Below are 15,695 nucleotides of genomic sequence, written 5' to 3'. Positions count from 1 at the left end.
CACCATTGTCTCCAATAGAACCTAGGGGTTGCTCAACGGCAGTTCTTTCACCATCGATTGAAAATTTTCCATTACAATCCAGTTGAGTGAACTCTGCGTTTTGACTACGAGCAGATCCCTCGCCCCGACTTTCCAAATTTTCACTCTTTGATGGTTTTGACGAAGGATGGAAATCATCATCACTGTCATAAACGGTTCAAGGAATGACATCTGTTTTTGAAACTAATCCAACACGTGGCACGTGCTGCGCGGAAAACTATGCTTTGTTGAATCAACAAAGGTAAATCGTTGAATCATTCCATGTACTTCGACAAACTGATTTCGGTTCAAACGGAAGTAATTGGTGAAGACATCATCGGGAAATTCGGAAGCCATTTTAAATTGCCCATGAGTTTTTCTTTTCGATAGGTAAAAGTTATTAGGGGACTCAGTTTTAATTTCGTCAACGAGAATAATAACACCTCTTCCCCTTTAGCAGTCCAGTCTGAATCAGATTCAGAACTTAATAACAACTTAACAGAAACTAGCCAATAGAAAGGCTCAATAGAAATATAATTCTAAAACGCCTCCTATTGAATATTACTACTTAACTGATATCTTCAATTCATGCTTAAAAATTAGTTACTTTCCGGTGACTTGGCAAAAAGCTATGATACTAATGTCTCAAAAGCTCTTCCTGGCTTTTAGCAGAGCAGTCTTATATCTAATTACCGTCCTATAAGCCTCTTACCGACTCTCTCAAAATTGTTTGAAAAAGTTATAAGGCGAAGACTTCAAGATCAGCTGCTGGAAAGAAATGTTATCCGAAACAAACAGTTTGGTTTTCGAACGGGTCATTCAGCGATTCACCAATTGGTGCGTGTTACAGAATTTATTAGGAAAGGTTTTGAAAATAAGCAATACAACAATATCGCCTTTTAAGATGTAGCTAAAGTCAACTATTGCATTGAGATCTAGATGATTATGCTTATGTTATATCTTCAAGCAGCAACTTTTTGTGTGAGAATAAATGGGACCTATTCAGATATAAGATGTATTAGTGCAGGAGTTCCTGAAGGAGGTATATTGTCACCATCCTTTGTTAATAAATTTTTGGATGATACCATGCCACAGATGCAATGAAAAAGCTCTGTTTGTTGACGATATGTTGATTATGACCCAAGGTAGTGATTTGGAGGAAGCTATAGAACAGCTACAAGATGCTATTAACGACGTGCAGAAATGGCTTACTCAATCGTCCTTACACCTGAATGAAGACAAATGTGAATCTAAGATCTTTATGTAACGACGTTACCGAAATCCAACACGCATTATAATCAATAACACAGAACTTTATTGAAATCCTAAAGACAAAGCTGTCTCATATTTAGGCCTGCATCTTGATCAACGATTAAATTGGGGTATTCAACTAAACAACAGATTAAATTTGGGATAGGCTCAATTGAAACAACTATTTGCTCTAATAAACAGAAAAAGTCATCTGAAAACTAAGTGCACTATGATACTATATAAAGCTTTAATAAGATCTTTCGTCACCTATGCTTGCCCGGTATGGAGTAATGCTTCCGCAACAAATATCCGAAAAATACAATCTCTGCAAAACAAAATTCTATGGACGACAGTATATGGGCCATGGTTTATTCGCAGTGAACTAAACATAATGATTATTGAAAGTTTTATATGAGCTATACTAAAAAATTTTACGGAAACATCAATAAGTGTTCCAGTGCTACTAAGTTTAATTTAATAATAATAATAATACTTTTATTCGCCCATCAATAATAAGAAGAAAGAAAACAATCAATAATAAAATAATAATAATAAAAAAAAGTAATAATAAATTCTAAATATTAACATAATCATGTAGGTGAACCACAAGGGATAGTTCAAACCACTCTCTGGTTTACAAATATCCGTTGACCACAAGTATGCTAAATATATTAATTACAAGCCTAAAAATATAAAGGAAAAAAAATCAAAATCAAAAACAAAATAAAAGCAAAATATAAAACAGTTCATTCAATAATGTACGCATGTGCAACAAATTCCGAAACATGGCGCGCCTGAACGCCGCTCAAGGTCTATAGAACATAAGGTTACCCAATGCCGATTCTCCTCCTCTGAGAGGCAAGGTGGGTCAGTGACGTAGCTGGTTCTATGAACAACACAACACGATGCGAGGTTTAAATATTTTATATAGACTGTACCACAGTATAGGCACGTATAGGCTAGCTTTTATTCTGACTGTATCGAACCAGTGACGTCAATTTGCGGGGTAATAATCGATACTACAGAGGCATAGGGAATGAGGTAACCTTATGTTCTATAAACCTTGAACGCCGCTGTACTCAAACCCCGTAAACTTTCCGAAACAGAACCATAAAGCGAATAAATATTATAAGTAAAAGATCTTTCAAAAAAAGTGGTAGAGTGTGTAAAATTTGTAATAAAATACATTCTTTCTCAACTAATACTTTATTCCGACTAAACGTAAAAATGAAATGTAACAAGACAAACATGTGTTCACACACAAAAACCAGTCTTACAAAAATAACCCAAAATAAACCGTATTCTACATCTCTCCCCCTAAAAAAAAATTAAACTAATCTAGTATATACATATACAAATACTCTCTCCGTCAAAAAAAAAATCTATTCATATGCAAGTCGTTCAGGTGCTTTTATATGTCTTTTTGGTCTATTATTAACACTTGCAACTTGTTCAGGAGAATCAAAAATTTCAATTATTTCAGTGTTTTCTTTTGTGTCTGTGATAGGCAAAGGCGCCAGTGAACTCTCAACACTTCTACATTCTTGTATTTGATTTACGTGGCGTTTCCATACTTTACCAACCTCAGGCACATTACATAAATAAACACATTTTCCAATTCTTTTAATTATTTTACCCTTAACACACTTAGTTTTCATTGGAATTCCATAATCCTTAACAAATACATATTGTCCTATGCTAAAATTACATTTCCTAGATCCGTTATTATATTTTAAGGCCTTTGGCCTTTAATTACATTATTATTTATTGAATAATTTTTCCTACTCCTTTTATAGATTTTAGGATTCATTATATTAAATCTGAAATTAATATGTCTTTTGAACATAAGAACAGAAGGTTTCTCTTTAGTTGTTGCATGTGGCGTATTGCGATAATCAAATAAAAAGTTCTGTAACGCAAAATAGTTATTTATGTACCAAGTCGGCAAAGTGATGCTTTATCGAACGAGTCTGAGTTTGCGAGTCGAGCGAGCGAAGCGAGCGAGGCGAGTAAACAGGCGAGTTCGATAAAGACACTTTGCTGACGTGTTGCATACAACATTTTATCGCCAACCGCAAAATTTAACGATATGAAGATATTCTAACTTACCAATATTATGACATGTGTCAAACGATTTGTTTTGTTAATATACCTCGGTAAAGTTACACTATGTATCAAAGGTCGGTAGTATAGTGAAGAGGGAAGTGCGCTTTCATACAGAAGGTACCGGGTTCAAATCCAGCTGTTCAACGGCATTTTTTTCAAATTGACAGCAATTAGCGGCAGGTAATAGTATATTGTTTTATATGGAAGAGAAGCAGTGCTTTTTATGGCGTGGTCTGTCGCTTAGCGACGAACGCAGTGAGTCGCTAATGACAGATGAGCCGTTAAAATTGTGGCGTGTCCGACAGTTTGCCGGACGAACGAAGTGAGTCCGGCAATGACGGACCAGCCACAAACGAATCTGCTTCTCTTCCGAATAAAACATAGTATTTTTTCTTCAAACGTTGCAAATAATTGCAACATAAATTTTAATAAATTTAATAAAATGACAATTAACTTATTATGTATTAATGAGAAATCGAAGGACGTCATGACAAAATAACGTTAGCAACGACGACGTAAATTTGACAACCAATAAAAAAAAGTAAACAGTTTTGCGCGAATTTTAACTTTTAACTGTTAGTTAAATTTATTTTGTACAAAATGTCGTCCGAAATTAACGATATCGCGAAGAAGGTAATAGAAAATAGTTTATTACCTTCGAAATCTACTAAAATATATAATGGTGCGTACAATAAATTTCTTACATGGTGTAATAAAAAAAATATAAAAGACTATTCGGAAAATTATTTGTTTTGTTCTTTAATTTATTTAGTTTTTTTATGTGATATTAATTTGAGATGAAAATAAGAAAGCAAACAATTAAAAGGTTAGTTTCATTTTTTATTAATTTTTAAAATCTTTACTTAGCGTCCGTGAAGCAAAAAAATATCTTTTCCAATACGGCGCTAAAGTGACATGTGCTTCAGCGCTATGGCGCTAAAGTGAAATTTACTTTAGCGCCATAACGCTGAAGTACTTTTTTGCTATGTTGATCTTACCAACCGTCGTTATGCAACAATGACTTACTTCTACCGCGAGTAAACACGACAACAAAGTTGTCATTTAATGACGTTTGAAGAAAATAGTATATTGTTTTATATGGAAGAGAAGCAGTGCTTTTTATGGCGTGGTCTGTCGCTTAGCGACGAACGCAGTGAGTCGCTAATGACAGATGAGCCGTTAAAATTGTGGCGTGTCCGACAGTTTGCCGGACGAACGAAGTGAGTCCGGCAATGACGGACCAGCCACAAACGAATCTGCTTCTCTTCCGAATAAAACATAGTATTTTTTCTTCAAACGTTGCAAATAATTGCAATATAAATTTTAATAAATTTACCTAGTCCGTGAAGCAAAAAAATATCTTTTCCAATACGGCGCTAAAGTGACATGTGCTTCAGCGCTATGGCGCTAAAGTGAAATTTACTTTAGCGCCATAACGCTGAAGTACTTTTTTGCTATGTTGATCTTACCAACCGTCGTTATGCAACAATGACTTACTTCTACCGCGAGTAAACACGACAACAAAGTTGTCATTTAATGACGTTTGAAGAAAAAATATATTTTTTGTATTTTTGTCATTAAGTGCTCGTCGTAAACCGTTTTTTACTGTCCTTACTGCATTTTCAGCAGCGCCATTTGATGCAGGTGAATAGGGTGCTGTCGTAATATGCTTAATATGCATTTTATTTAAAAATAATTTGAATTCATTAGATGTAAATTGTGGACCGTTGTCCGAAACAATTACATGTGGAATTCCAAATCTAGCAAATAAACTACTTAATACTTCATTTGTGAATGAACTTGTAGTATTTCTAGTGGGAAAAGCTCAATCCATTTTGAGTGAGCATCAACTATTACCAAAAAATATCTATTATATATAGGACCAAAATAGTCAATATGTAATCTAGACCAAGGTTCCCGTGGCCATTCCCATAAATGAAGTTGATGCTTCGGTGGATTATCTTTAACTGTTCTACAATTTTCACAATTGTGTGCTTTTTTCTCTATATCACTGTTTAATCCAGGCCACCAAAAATAATTACGCGCCATTTCTTTCATTTTAGCAGCTCCCATATGAGTAGAATGTAATTCATCTAATAATTTTCGCCGAAGCTTATATGGAACCACAATTTTGTTATTCCACAAAATCACTCCACAGTTTATTGTTAATTCATTACGAAAGTTAAAATATCTTAATACCGTATTTTCTCGAATCTAATCCGCACCTTTTTTACAAATTTTGTATGCTCTAAAATCAAATGCGGATTACAATCGGATGTGGATTACATTGGAAACCCAACTTTTTTTACAACTCTTTATTTATTTCTTTATTATTCCAACCATATTTAATATATTTTTTTAACTCTTTCAAAATTCTATCTAAACCAGTTTCTTTTTTAATATGCTCATAATCTATTGACATGTCACTATCTTCAAAAAAATTTATATAGTCAACTGAACATTTATCAATTAATTTTGTATCATCCTTAATTGGTATTCTTGATAACGAATCTGCAATATTCTTCTCTGATTTTACATATTTTATATTATAATCATAATTACTAAGAATAACAGCCCAACGTCTAAGCCGATTAGCGGAAAAGGTCGGAATTCCCTTGCTTGGATTAAAAATGGTTACTAAAGGTTTATGGTCAGTAACTAATGTAAATTTATTACCATATAAAAACTGATTGAATTTACTGACGCCAAATATGATACCCAACGCTTCCTTTTCTATTTGCGAATAGCTCATTTCAGCTCTATTTAACTTTTTTGATGCAAAAGCTATAGGTTTTTCTTCCCCATTCGGAAAAATATGTGCTAACACCGCACCTACATCATAATTACTAGCGTCACATGTTAATTGAAGCGGCAGATCCGGATTGAAATGTACCAAAACGGACGCAGAAATTAAAATATCTTTAACTTGATTAAAAGCTTGAGAACACTGATCAGACCAAATCCATTTGGCGTTCTTTTGTAATAACTGATACAAAGGGTACAAAATCGTTGACAAATTTGGAACAAATTTTGCGTAATAATTTACTAGCCCTAAAAATGATTTTAATTCGGTTACCGACTTAGGAATTGGGGCATCTTGAATTGCTTTTATTTTCTCTTTTGTCGTATGTAACCCATCTTTATCAATTTTGTAACCCAAATAACAAATTTCACTTTCGAAAAATATACATTTACCATTTCTAATCACAAAAAAATTAAAGTTTACATCTTTTTTTGCGTATTTAACTCTTAATTTAACATATCCTATTGGTTTAACTTTTTGACCATTATAAACATATAAAATTTTATTTGTTTTATATAACCTATAGTTAGGAAAATTCTCTAAATATAATTTCTCATTAATTGCTGAGATACATGAACCAGTATCTATTTGAAAAATCATCATTTTGCCATTTATTTCTACATTCGCAACAATTGGTTTATTATCATCACATCTTCACTGCAACAATTTAATAATATCGCCTTCTTCTTCTCTTCAGCTTGAATATCATTTGCAGTGAAATAATTGTCTAATCTTGCCTTAAATATCGCCCATTCATCCACGTGTGGATCGAACTCACGTAATCGACCATGTGTCGTCGTTCCTTGCTTTTCTTTCCCGTCCGTAGCCATTTTTATCAATACGGTACTTCTTTTAATCACTTTGATCACTCTAACTTTTTAAAACAATTTTCCTCGTCGCCAATGTAAAATTTGTAATAAAATACATTCTTTCTCAACTAATACTTTATTCCGACTAAACGTAAAAATGAAATGTAACAAGACAAACATGTGTTCACACACAAAAACCAGTCTTACAAAAATAACCCAAAATAAACCGTATTCTACAGAGTGAGCCGGTGGAGCAATTAAATTTCGGTTCCGGATATTGACGGAATGAATGTCACCACGAAATCTAATCTTCCTCAGCAAATATGGCGGATTACCGGTACTCAGCAATCGGTGAAAGAAACAGAGAGATGAAAGCAAATAACGACCACGCATATTTAACCAATTTAGGTCTACTAAACGATAGGAGACTCTATCATATTTACGAATGCCGTAAATAAATCTAATGCAAGCGTTTTGCACTCGTTGGATCCTATTCGCGGTAAAAGCCATATACCGGTACAGTAGTATACAGTAGTTAAACAGTGACAAAATCAAACACTGACAAAGCATTTTCTTCATAGCAATACTGAGAACAGCTCTAAAAGTATATAAAACCTTCAATTTGCAGAAGGTAAGACCAATTATTTTAAGAGCGATATCTGAAGGAATTGTCCATCAATGGTCCAAGATTTTTAGCTTCATTAACAAAAGGAATTGAAAGATCATTAATATTAATATCAATATTTTGACATAGGTGTTCAACCTTCTTCTCATTACCAAATAGTAACATAACACTTTTTGAAGGATTTAACTTTAAAGAATGAGCAACTGAAAATGTATTCAAACTACTTAAGTCCTCATTAACCTTTGCCATAGCAGTAATAAATTCTTCTCGGGCAAAATGCAAATATACTTGAGTGTCATCCGCATACATTTGTATCTGACAATTTTTAACACATTTAGGCATAAAAGCAGTGTATATGCAAAATAATAAAGGTTCTAAAATGGAGCCCTGCGGTACACCTCTAGTTATATTCATAAAGTCTGAAACCTCAGTGACCTCGCCTCCCACTCGCACTAACTGTCGCCGATTCTGAAGATAAGATTGCATGAAACCTAAAAAATCATTACTACAACCTATATTGCGTAGTATAGTAACAAAATTGAATGGTTGACAGTGTCAAAAGCCTTACTAAAGTCCAAAAGCACTAATATAGTGAATTTATTATCATCCCTAGCCCTTATTATATCATCAGTAACATTTAATAAGGTAGTGGCACAGCTGCGACCAGGCATAAAGCCCGACAGTCCATCAGACAGAATGTTATATTCAATTAAAAATTCTCTAAGCTGCTTATTAATAATTTTTTCTAAAACTTTACTCAACGTTGGTAATATACTAATAGGGCGCTGATCTTTAAACTCAGTAGGTGAGGTCATCTTAGGTAAAGGCAGTATAATCGCAGACCTCCAGAACTTAGGAAAATAAGCACTAGTAATGCAACTATTTATAATATGAGTAATATGAGGTAGCAGTTGAGGAACCACCAGTTTCAATATAGAAACAGATACCCGATCATAACCATAAGCCCCACTCTTAATGGCAAAAATCAAATCCCTGACCGTCTCCTGCTCAACAACTTACAACTCAAATGGAGAGTTAGTCCCATTTAGTAAAGTAGACGAGTAAAATTTAATAGTGTCAGCTAAATTATCACTACTGACCGGGACACCATTGATGAAAAATTGATTTATTAAATTGGCATCTCTTAAATGAGACGGAATATCAGTGTTTTTATTAGGAACCACATGCACTTTTTTAAACGTTTTCCACGAGGTTTTACTATCAGAGTGTGTTCGTTGAATATTCAAAATAAGCCTTTTTTTCATTATGAATCGCGAGAGTAGTGTAGTTCCTCAACTGCTTATAGTATTGCCAATGAGCGTTCAATTTAGTACGTGTTTGATTATTAGTTGTAAGCTTGTGCCGTGAACGCGAGATGGCGCTACTTCCGAATGACTTATTTTGTAAGAGAGAGATCGAAATAAAGAGAGACATTATTCTTCCAACGATTCCAATAGAAACGACACGTGTTTTATTGAGAGTAACAGAAAATAATTATTAAAAAACCCCAACGTAAGAAATTATGGGGGATTCGTGAATCTCATTGTTCAACCCCCCAACATATGGTCCTTCGAGCCGGATAGTTACAGAAACAAAAGCGGTTTTGGGTGGTTTTGGGCGTCCATGGGAAGAGCCAGGAAGAGCAACGCAGTGACGTACGTAAGTCCCGTTCCTTTTCTTACCTTCCTACATTTTCATTCAACAATGGCAGAACGAAAGAAAGTTTTAACAGTAAATAGAGGTCAAATAAAAGCAAGAATTACTAGATTTGAAACGTATATTGAAAAAGCGTTACCGGAAAATGCAAACGAGGCAAGAATTCGGTTAGAACACGTCAAGGACGCTTTAGCCGAGTTTAACGAGATACAATCAGAATTAGAATTAATCGACGAAAACGAGCTAACAGGCAATGAACGCGATAATTTTGAAAATAAGTATTTTGCGATCCTATCTAAGGCGACTGAATTCGTGGAAAAACACATAATACGGACACCGACTACGTCGGCAGCGGCAAGTGATACAATAGATGTTTACGCGCTTCCGAGACAAAGCGATTCAAGTCAACAAAAAAATGTAAAATTACCGACGTTAGATCTTCCTAAGTTTTATGGTGATTACGTGGATTGGGTACATTTCGATGAAACTTTTTGTGCTTTGGTACATAATGATCCGCATATGGATGATATAAACAAGTTTTATTATTTGATCAGCTGTTTAAAGGGTGATGCGGCGAAAACAATCGCTTCATTAGAGATAACGCGAGATAACTACAAGATTGCACGTGATTTGTTAAAAGAAAGATTCGAGAACAAAGAAAAAATAATAAAAACTCACGTATCGGCGTTGTTCGAATTACCAGCGATTACAAAGGAATCTCATATGCATTTACGTCGTTTACTTGACGATTACAACAGACACACGCGCGCATTAAAGGCATTAGGTGAACCCGTCGAGCAATGGGGTACGCTTTTAATTCATATCTTAGCCAGAAAATTAGATGAAACAACGCGATTTAAATGGGAAGAACACGTTGTTGAAACGTACAAAAGAAAACAAATGCCAGATGCACAAAGTATGATTGATTTTTTAACAAACCGATGCAATGTTTTCGAAACGATCGAAAGAGGCAAACCAAAAATTGGAAAGGTATCGGCACATTTGACCGTCGACAAAGCGGAATGCTACCTATGCAAGGGAAATCACATGATCTACAATTGCGGTAAATTTAAAGATTTAGATGTAAAAACAAAGTATAACGAGGCAAAACGATTGAAACTTTGTATCAATTGTTTGAAGGGTGGCCATTTTGCGAGTAAATGTAAGTCGTTGTCCACGTGCAAAAAATGTGCGGAAAGGCATAATACATTGTTGCATGTAGCAAAACCAATTCCAACAGCGACAAATATAACACCAGAGAACACCAAAGAAAACGATGAACAACCAACCGTACAAGCTTTGAAGGCCACCAACGAGCAGAATGTTTTTTTGTCAACAGCGATAGTTGAAGTAAAGAATGGAGAAGGTAAATGGCAAAGAGCACGAGCTTTATTGGATTCTGGTTCTCAATCCAACTTTATTACAAATGATTTAACCCAAAGGTTGAAACTGCACACATACAAGGTAGATTTGCCAGTAACAGGAATTAACCAAACAGCTACACGTATTACCGAAGGCGTGAGTACACAGATTAAATCGATTTATAACAATTTCCACGCAAATTTATCATTTTTGACTATTGAGCAGATTTCTGACGAATTTCCAAATTTTAGAGTAAAACAGAAGGAGATGCAAATACCAGCACAGGTAAAATTGGCTGATCCTAATTTCTGCGAACCTAGTCAGATCGATCTTCTATTGGGAGCAGGAATTTTCGCACAGTTAGTTTCCATTGGACAGATCAAACTTGGCAGTGGATTACCTACATTACAGAAGAGCGTGTTGGGATGGATTGTATCAGGACCGGTAGCGATATGCAATTTAAACGTACACAACCCAAAAATCCATTGCAGTCTTACTATTGACAAAATCGGAAAACAATTGGAGAACTTTTGGAGAATAGAAGACTTTTCAATCCCAAAGCCTTATTCCAAAGAAGAGGCCAAATGCGAGGAACTATTTGCAAAGACAACAGTAAAAAACAACACGGGACATTTTGTGGTACAGCTTCCAATGCGTATGAAAAGCACAAAATTGGGTGAGTCACTTCAGATGGCAACCGAACGATTCTTAAAACTAGAAAAAAGGTTAGTCAATGACGTAGCTACTTATGAATCATACAGGAACTTCATGGCAGAATATGAAAGTCTGGGACATATGAGCAGAATCCAAGAAAACATGAACAATGTTTGGCAAGAAAATACTTATTACCTACCACACCATGCTGTGTTGAAAGACTCTAGTACTACTACAAAGTTGAGAGTGGTTTTTGATGGATCTGCAAAAACTACTTCAGGTCTGTCATTAAATGACATTCTAATGGTTGGGCCGACAATACAACAAGAACTGGTATTGATTTTATATCGTTTTAGAGAGCATAATTATGTCATAACCGCTGATATTGCCAAAATGTATCGCCAGGTTTTCGTTAGTAATGAGTGCACGGATTTACAAAGAATTTTATGGAGATCAGATATTAGACAACCTCTGCATCATTACAGACTTAACACGGTTACTTATGGAACGGCGTCAGCTGCATTTTTGGCAATTAGAAGTTTACAACAAATTGCGTACGACATCAAACAGGATTTACCTCGGATTAGCAGTATTATTTTGAGGGATTTTTATGTAGATGATTTGCTGACTGGCACGAATACTATCAGTCAAGCTTTTGAAATAAAACGACAACTAACAGAGGCATTACAACATTATGGTTTTGAGTTGAGAAAATGGCAATCGAATATAGATGAATTCGACCAAAATAAGGAAGGAACGGATCATTGTTTAACAAAGGACATCGAAACTAAAACTCTTGGATTGGTTTGGAATTCAGCTACGGATACTTTACATTACAGAGTTAAATTCATTCCTCCAACAAGCGGTGTAACGAAACGAACTATACTATCTACCATATCACAGATTTTTGATCCATTGGGATTAATAGCACCTACTACTGTTAGAGCGAAGTTAGTCCTACAGAAACTGTGGCAATTACAGACCCATTGGGATGAATCGATTCCTGAAGAGCTGCATAGCACTTGGATAAAGCTATGTAATGGTTTTTCAGCATTGAATACGATCAAAATTCACCGTCATGCATTTTTAAATAACTTTGATGATTTTCAAATACACGGTTTTTGCGATGCTTCTCAGACTGCATATGGGGCTTGTATTTACATAAGGACAAGAAAGGGAAATAAAGTAAGAACATCATTGTTAACTTCCAAAACAAGAGTGGCACCTTTAAAGGGGCTAACAGTACCGAGATTAGAGCTTTGCGGAGCACTTTTATTAGCGAACTTATTGACGAATACACTTAGAGCATTAAATAATGTTCCTACGTCTATCATTCTTTGGTGCGATTCAATGATAACATTAAACTGGATCAACTCGGAGCCAAGCAGATGGCAAGTATTTGTATCAAATCGAGTTGCACAAATTCAAGAATTAACCGAACAAAATCAATGGAGGCACATTCCATCTATGGACAATCCAGCAGATCTGGCATCCAGGGGAATGGATGCTTCAGCACTTGTAAATGCAGATATATGGTGGACTGGCCCTCAGTGGTTATCACAAACAGAAGAGAATTGGCCGAGCAAGGAGATAAAAGGCATAAGTGAGGTGCCAGAAGCTAGGAAAAATAAAATGGTATTTATAAACGTTCAAAAACTTGATTTATTTTCAAAATATTCATCGTTACATAGGTTACAAAGAGTTACAGCTTATTGTTTAAAGTTTATCGACAGAACTAAGAACAAAACTAAGAATCCTTGTAGTGAAATTTCTGGGGACGAGCTTAAAAATGCTCTCTGGAAACTGATAAGAATTGCTCAGTTGGAAAGCTTTTCTAGCGAGATTAAACGGTTAAAGGCTGGACAAAGCTTACCTAGTGACAGTGGTTTGTTGGGTTTGGATCCATTTCTCATTGATGACCTGTTGCGAGTTGGTGATAGATTGGCCAATAGCGACTATCCCTTTGATGCCAGACACCCTATTATATTACCAAAAGGACATAAACTAACTTACCTGATTATGCGAGATGAACACTTGCGTAACTTACATGTTGGACCTCAGGGTCTTCTGGCAACTATAAGACAAAGATTTTGGCCAGTAAATGGTTTAAATACTATAAAGGGAGTTTTACGAACATGTATTACTTGTTTTAGAGCTAAACCTAAGGATGTAATGTATAAAATGGCTAACTTACCGCGTGTTAGAGCTCTTGAAAGCAAGCCTTTTGATAACGTTGGAATAGATTTCGCTGGACCGTTTAACATAAAGGACGGGAAATTAAGAAATCGAGCCATTATCAAGGCCTATTTATGTATTTTTGTTTGCTTTACTACAAAGGCGGTACACCTGGAGGTGGTTGGTGAATTGAGTACTGATGCCTTTTTGAATGCTTTAAAAAGGTTCATTTCACGACGCGGATTGTGTCAAAACATTTAAACAGACAACGGAACCAACTTCGTTGGCGCAAATAATCATCTTAAGAAATTGACTTCAGAAACACAGAAAATTGAAGTATTTTGTGCAAAAAATCATATACGCTGGCATTTCATTCCTGTGCGATCCCCTCATTATGGTGGTTTATGGGAGGCGGCCGTTCGCTCGGCTAAAAAACATTTTAAACGTGTTATTGGTGATATTGTACTTACCTTTGAAGAGCTATATACTGTTTTTGTGCAAATTGAATCCGTTTTGAATTCACGTCCTCTTATGCCTATTTCCAATCACCCTAATGACCTATTAGCCTTGACCCCGGGACATTTTCTCATCGGAAAGCCTTTAAATGCGTTGCCCCAGGAAAATGTTACAGAGGTTCCAAGCAACAAGCTCAAGCAATACCGAAGGTTGCAGCAAATGTACCAGCACTTTTGGCAGAGATGGAGCACTGAATATATTCAAACATTGCAACAACGTACCAAGTGGCAACAACAGTACACCAACGTCAAAATTGATGATATGGTGGTCATCAAAGACGAACGCGCAGCACCGCAACAGTGGAAACTTGGTAGAGTCATAGAATTATTACCCCGACAAGACGGTGTGGTTCGTACTGTGAAGTTGAAGACTGCAGCTGGAGAAACTACTACGACAGTTAAGAGAGTTTGTGTGTTACCGTTTTGCACGGAAGAGAGAGACTCAATATAGGTTAAGCTGTGTTTTTATTTGTATTATTTGTTCTCTTTTATTTTGAAAGTACCAACTTTCAACGCGGGGAGTATGTTTGATTATTAGTTGTAAGCTTGTGCCGTGAACGCGAGATGGCGCTACTTCCGAATGACTTATTTTGTAAGAGAGAGATCGAAATAAAGAGAGACATTATTCTTCCAACGATTCCAATAGAAACGACACGTGTTTTATTGAGAGTAACAGAAAATAATTATTAAAAAACCCCAACGTAAGAAATTATGGGGGATTCGTGAATCTCATTGTTCAACCCCCCAACAGTACGTTTATATCTAAATTTAGCCTTACCTCTAAGTCGTTGTAGCAGTTTAACAGTGTCAGTCAACCATGGCATTTTCGGTTTACTAGCCTTTACAGTTTTCACGGGTGCAAACACATCGAATAAAAGAAGAATATATGTATTACAAAATTCAATCTTATCATCCACAGACTCTATATGGTAGATATTGTCGAAAGGAGTGCTTTCCAGCGCAGTAATAAAATCGTTGTAATTAAAAGAAGAGAAGTCTCGAAAAGTGAACCACATCGGCTTATGATTGTGTTTTTGAATAGCACACTTACAAAAGACCAAGTCGTGGTCAGATATTTCCAAATGAAGCACACCACCTTTCCTCACATTCACCTCATCGGATACAACAACCACATCCAACAAACTTACAGCTGTTTCAGACACACGCGTAGGTTCATTAATAATTTGTAACATATTCATACCTTGTATAACAGACAACAAATTAACAGTATCTCTATGATCAGGAATCAATAAATTTATATTAAAATCACCCAAACAAAAAATCATGCTTTACCTTAACCTAAGTTCAGCCAATTGGAACTCCAAATCATCCATAAAAGTTGTATTATTAGTTGTAGGAGGCCTATAAATACAACCGACAACACATTTCACAGAACCAATTCGTACGTCTATCCAAACCTGTTCGCATGAATCACGCATTTCAAAGGCAATAGACTTAGAAGCAAAAACATTTCTGTGTAATTAAAGAAAACCAAGCAGGAGATTTTTTCCTCAATCCCGTTAGCAGTTTTTATGGATAATTATTATTCTCAGGAAGGATTGTGGGCAATAAAATCGCAATTAATTGATTCACAAAGTAAATAAAGCTATAAATTACTTACAATTGCACTAAATTAGCGAAAACTTTAAACATTGTCAAGGAAACCACGTGTAAAATTTGAGTTGAGTGGCATGACTTACGACGTGGGTTAACTCTAAGTG

General features: G+C 35.5%; 1 protein-coding gene across 1 annotated transcript; it reads left to right on the top strand.

Moving 5' to 3' along the window:
* Nucleotides 1-9,316: 9,316 nt before the first annotated feature.
* On the top strand, nt 9,317-13,720 carry LOC139431791 (uncharacterized). Its single transcript, XM_071199966.1, has one exon. It carries the CDS (start codon nt 9,317-9,319, stop codon nt 13,718-13,720), a length of 4,404 nt encoding a protein of 1,467 aa, XP_071056067.1.
* Nucleotides 13,721-15,695: the final 1,975 nt, after the last annotated feature.

The sequence above is a fragment of the Onthophagus taurus genome, chromosome 11, assembly GCF_036711975.1.
Source record: "Onthophagus taurus isolate NC chromosome 11, IU_Otau_3.0, whole genome shotgun sequence".
NCBI lineage: Eukaryota > Metazoa > Arthropoda > Insecta > Coleoptera > Scarabaeidae > Onthophagus > Onthophagus taurus.
Note: the sequence above shows the minus strand (reverse complement) of the source record. Positions and strands in the feature narration are given on the sequence as shown.

What these genes read in the sequence shown, in the direction of transcription:
- LOC139431791 (XM_071199966.1), top strand. Translation starts at nt 9,317, where the DNA reads ATGGCAGAACGAAAGAAAGTTTTAACAGTAAATAGAGGTCAAATAAAA.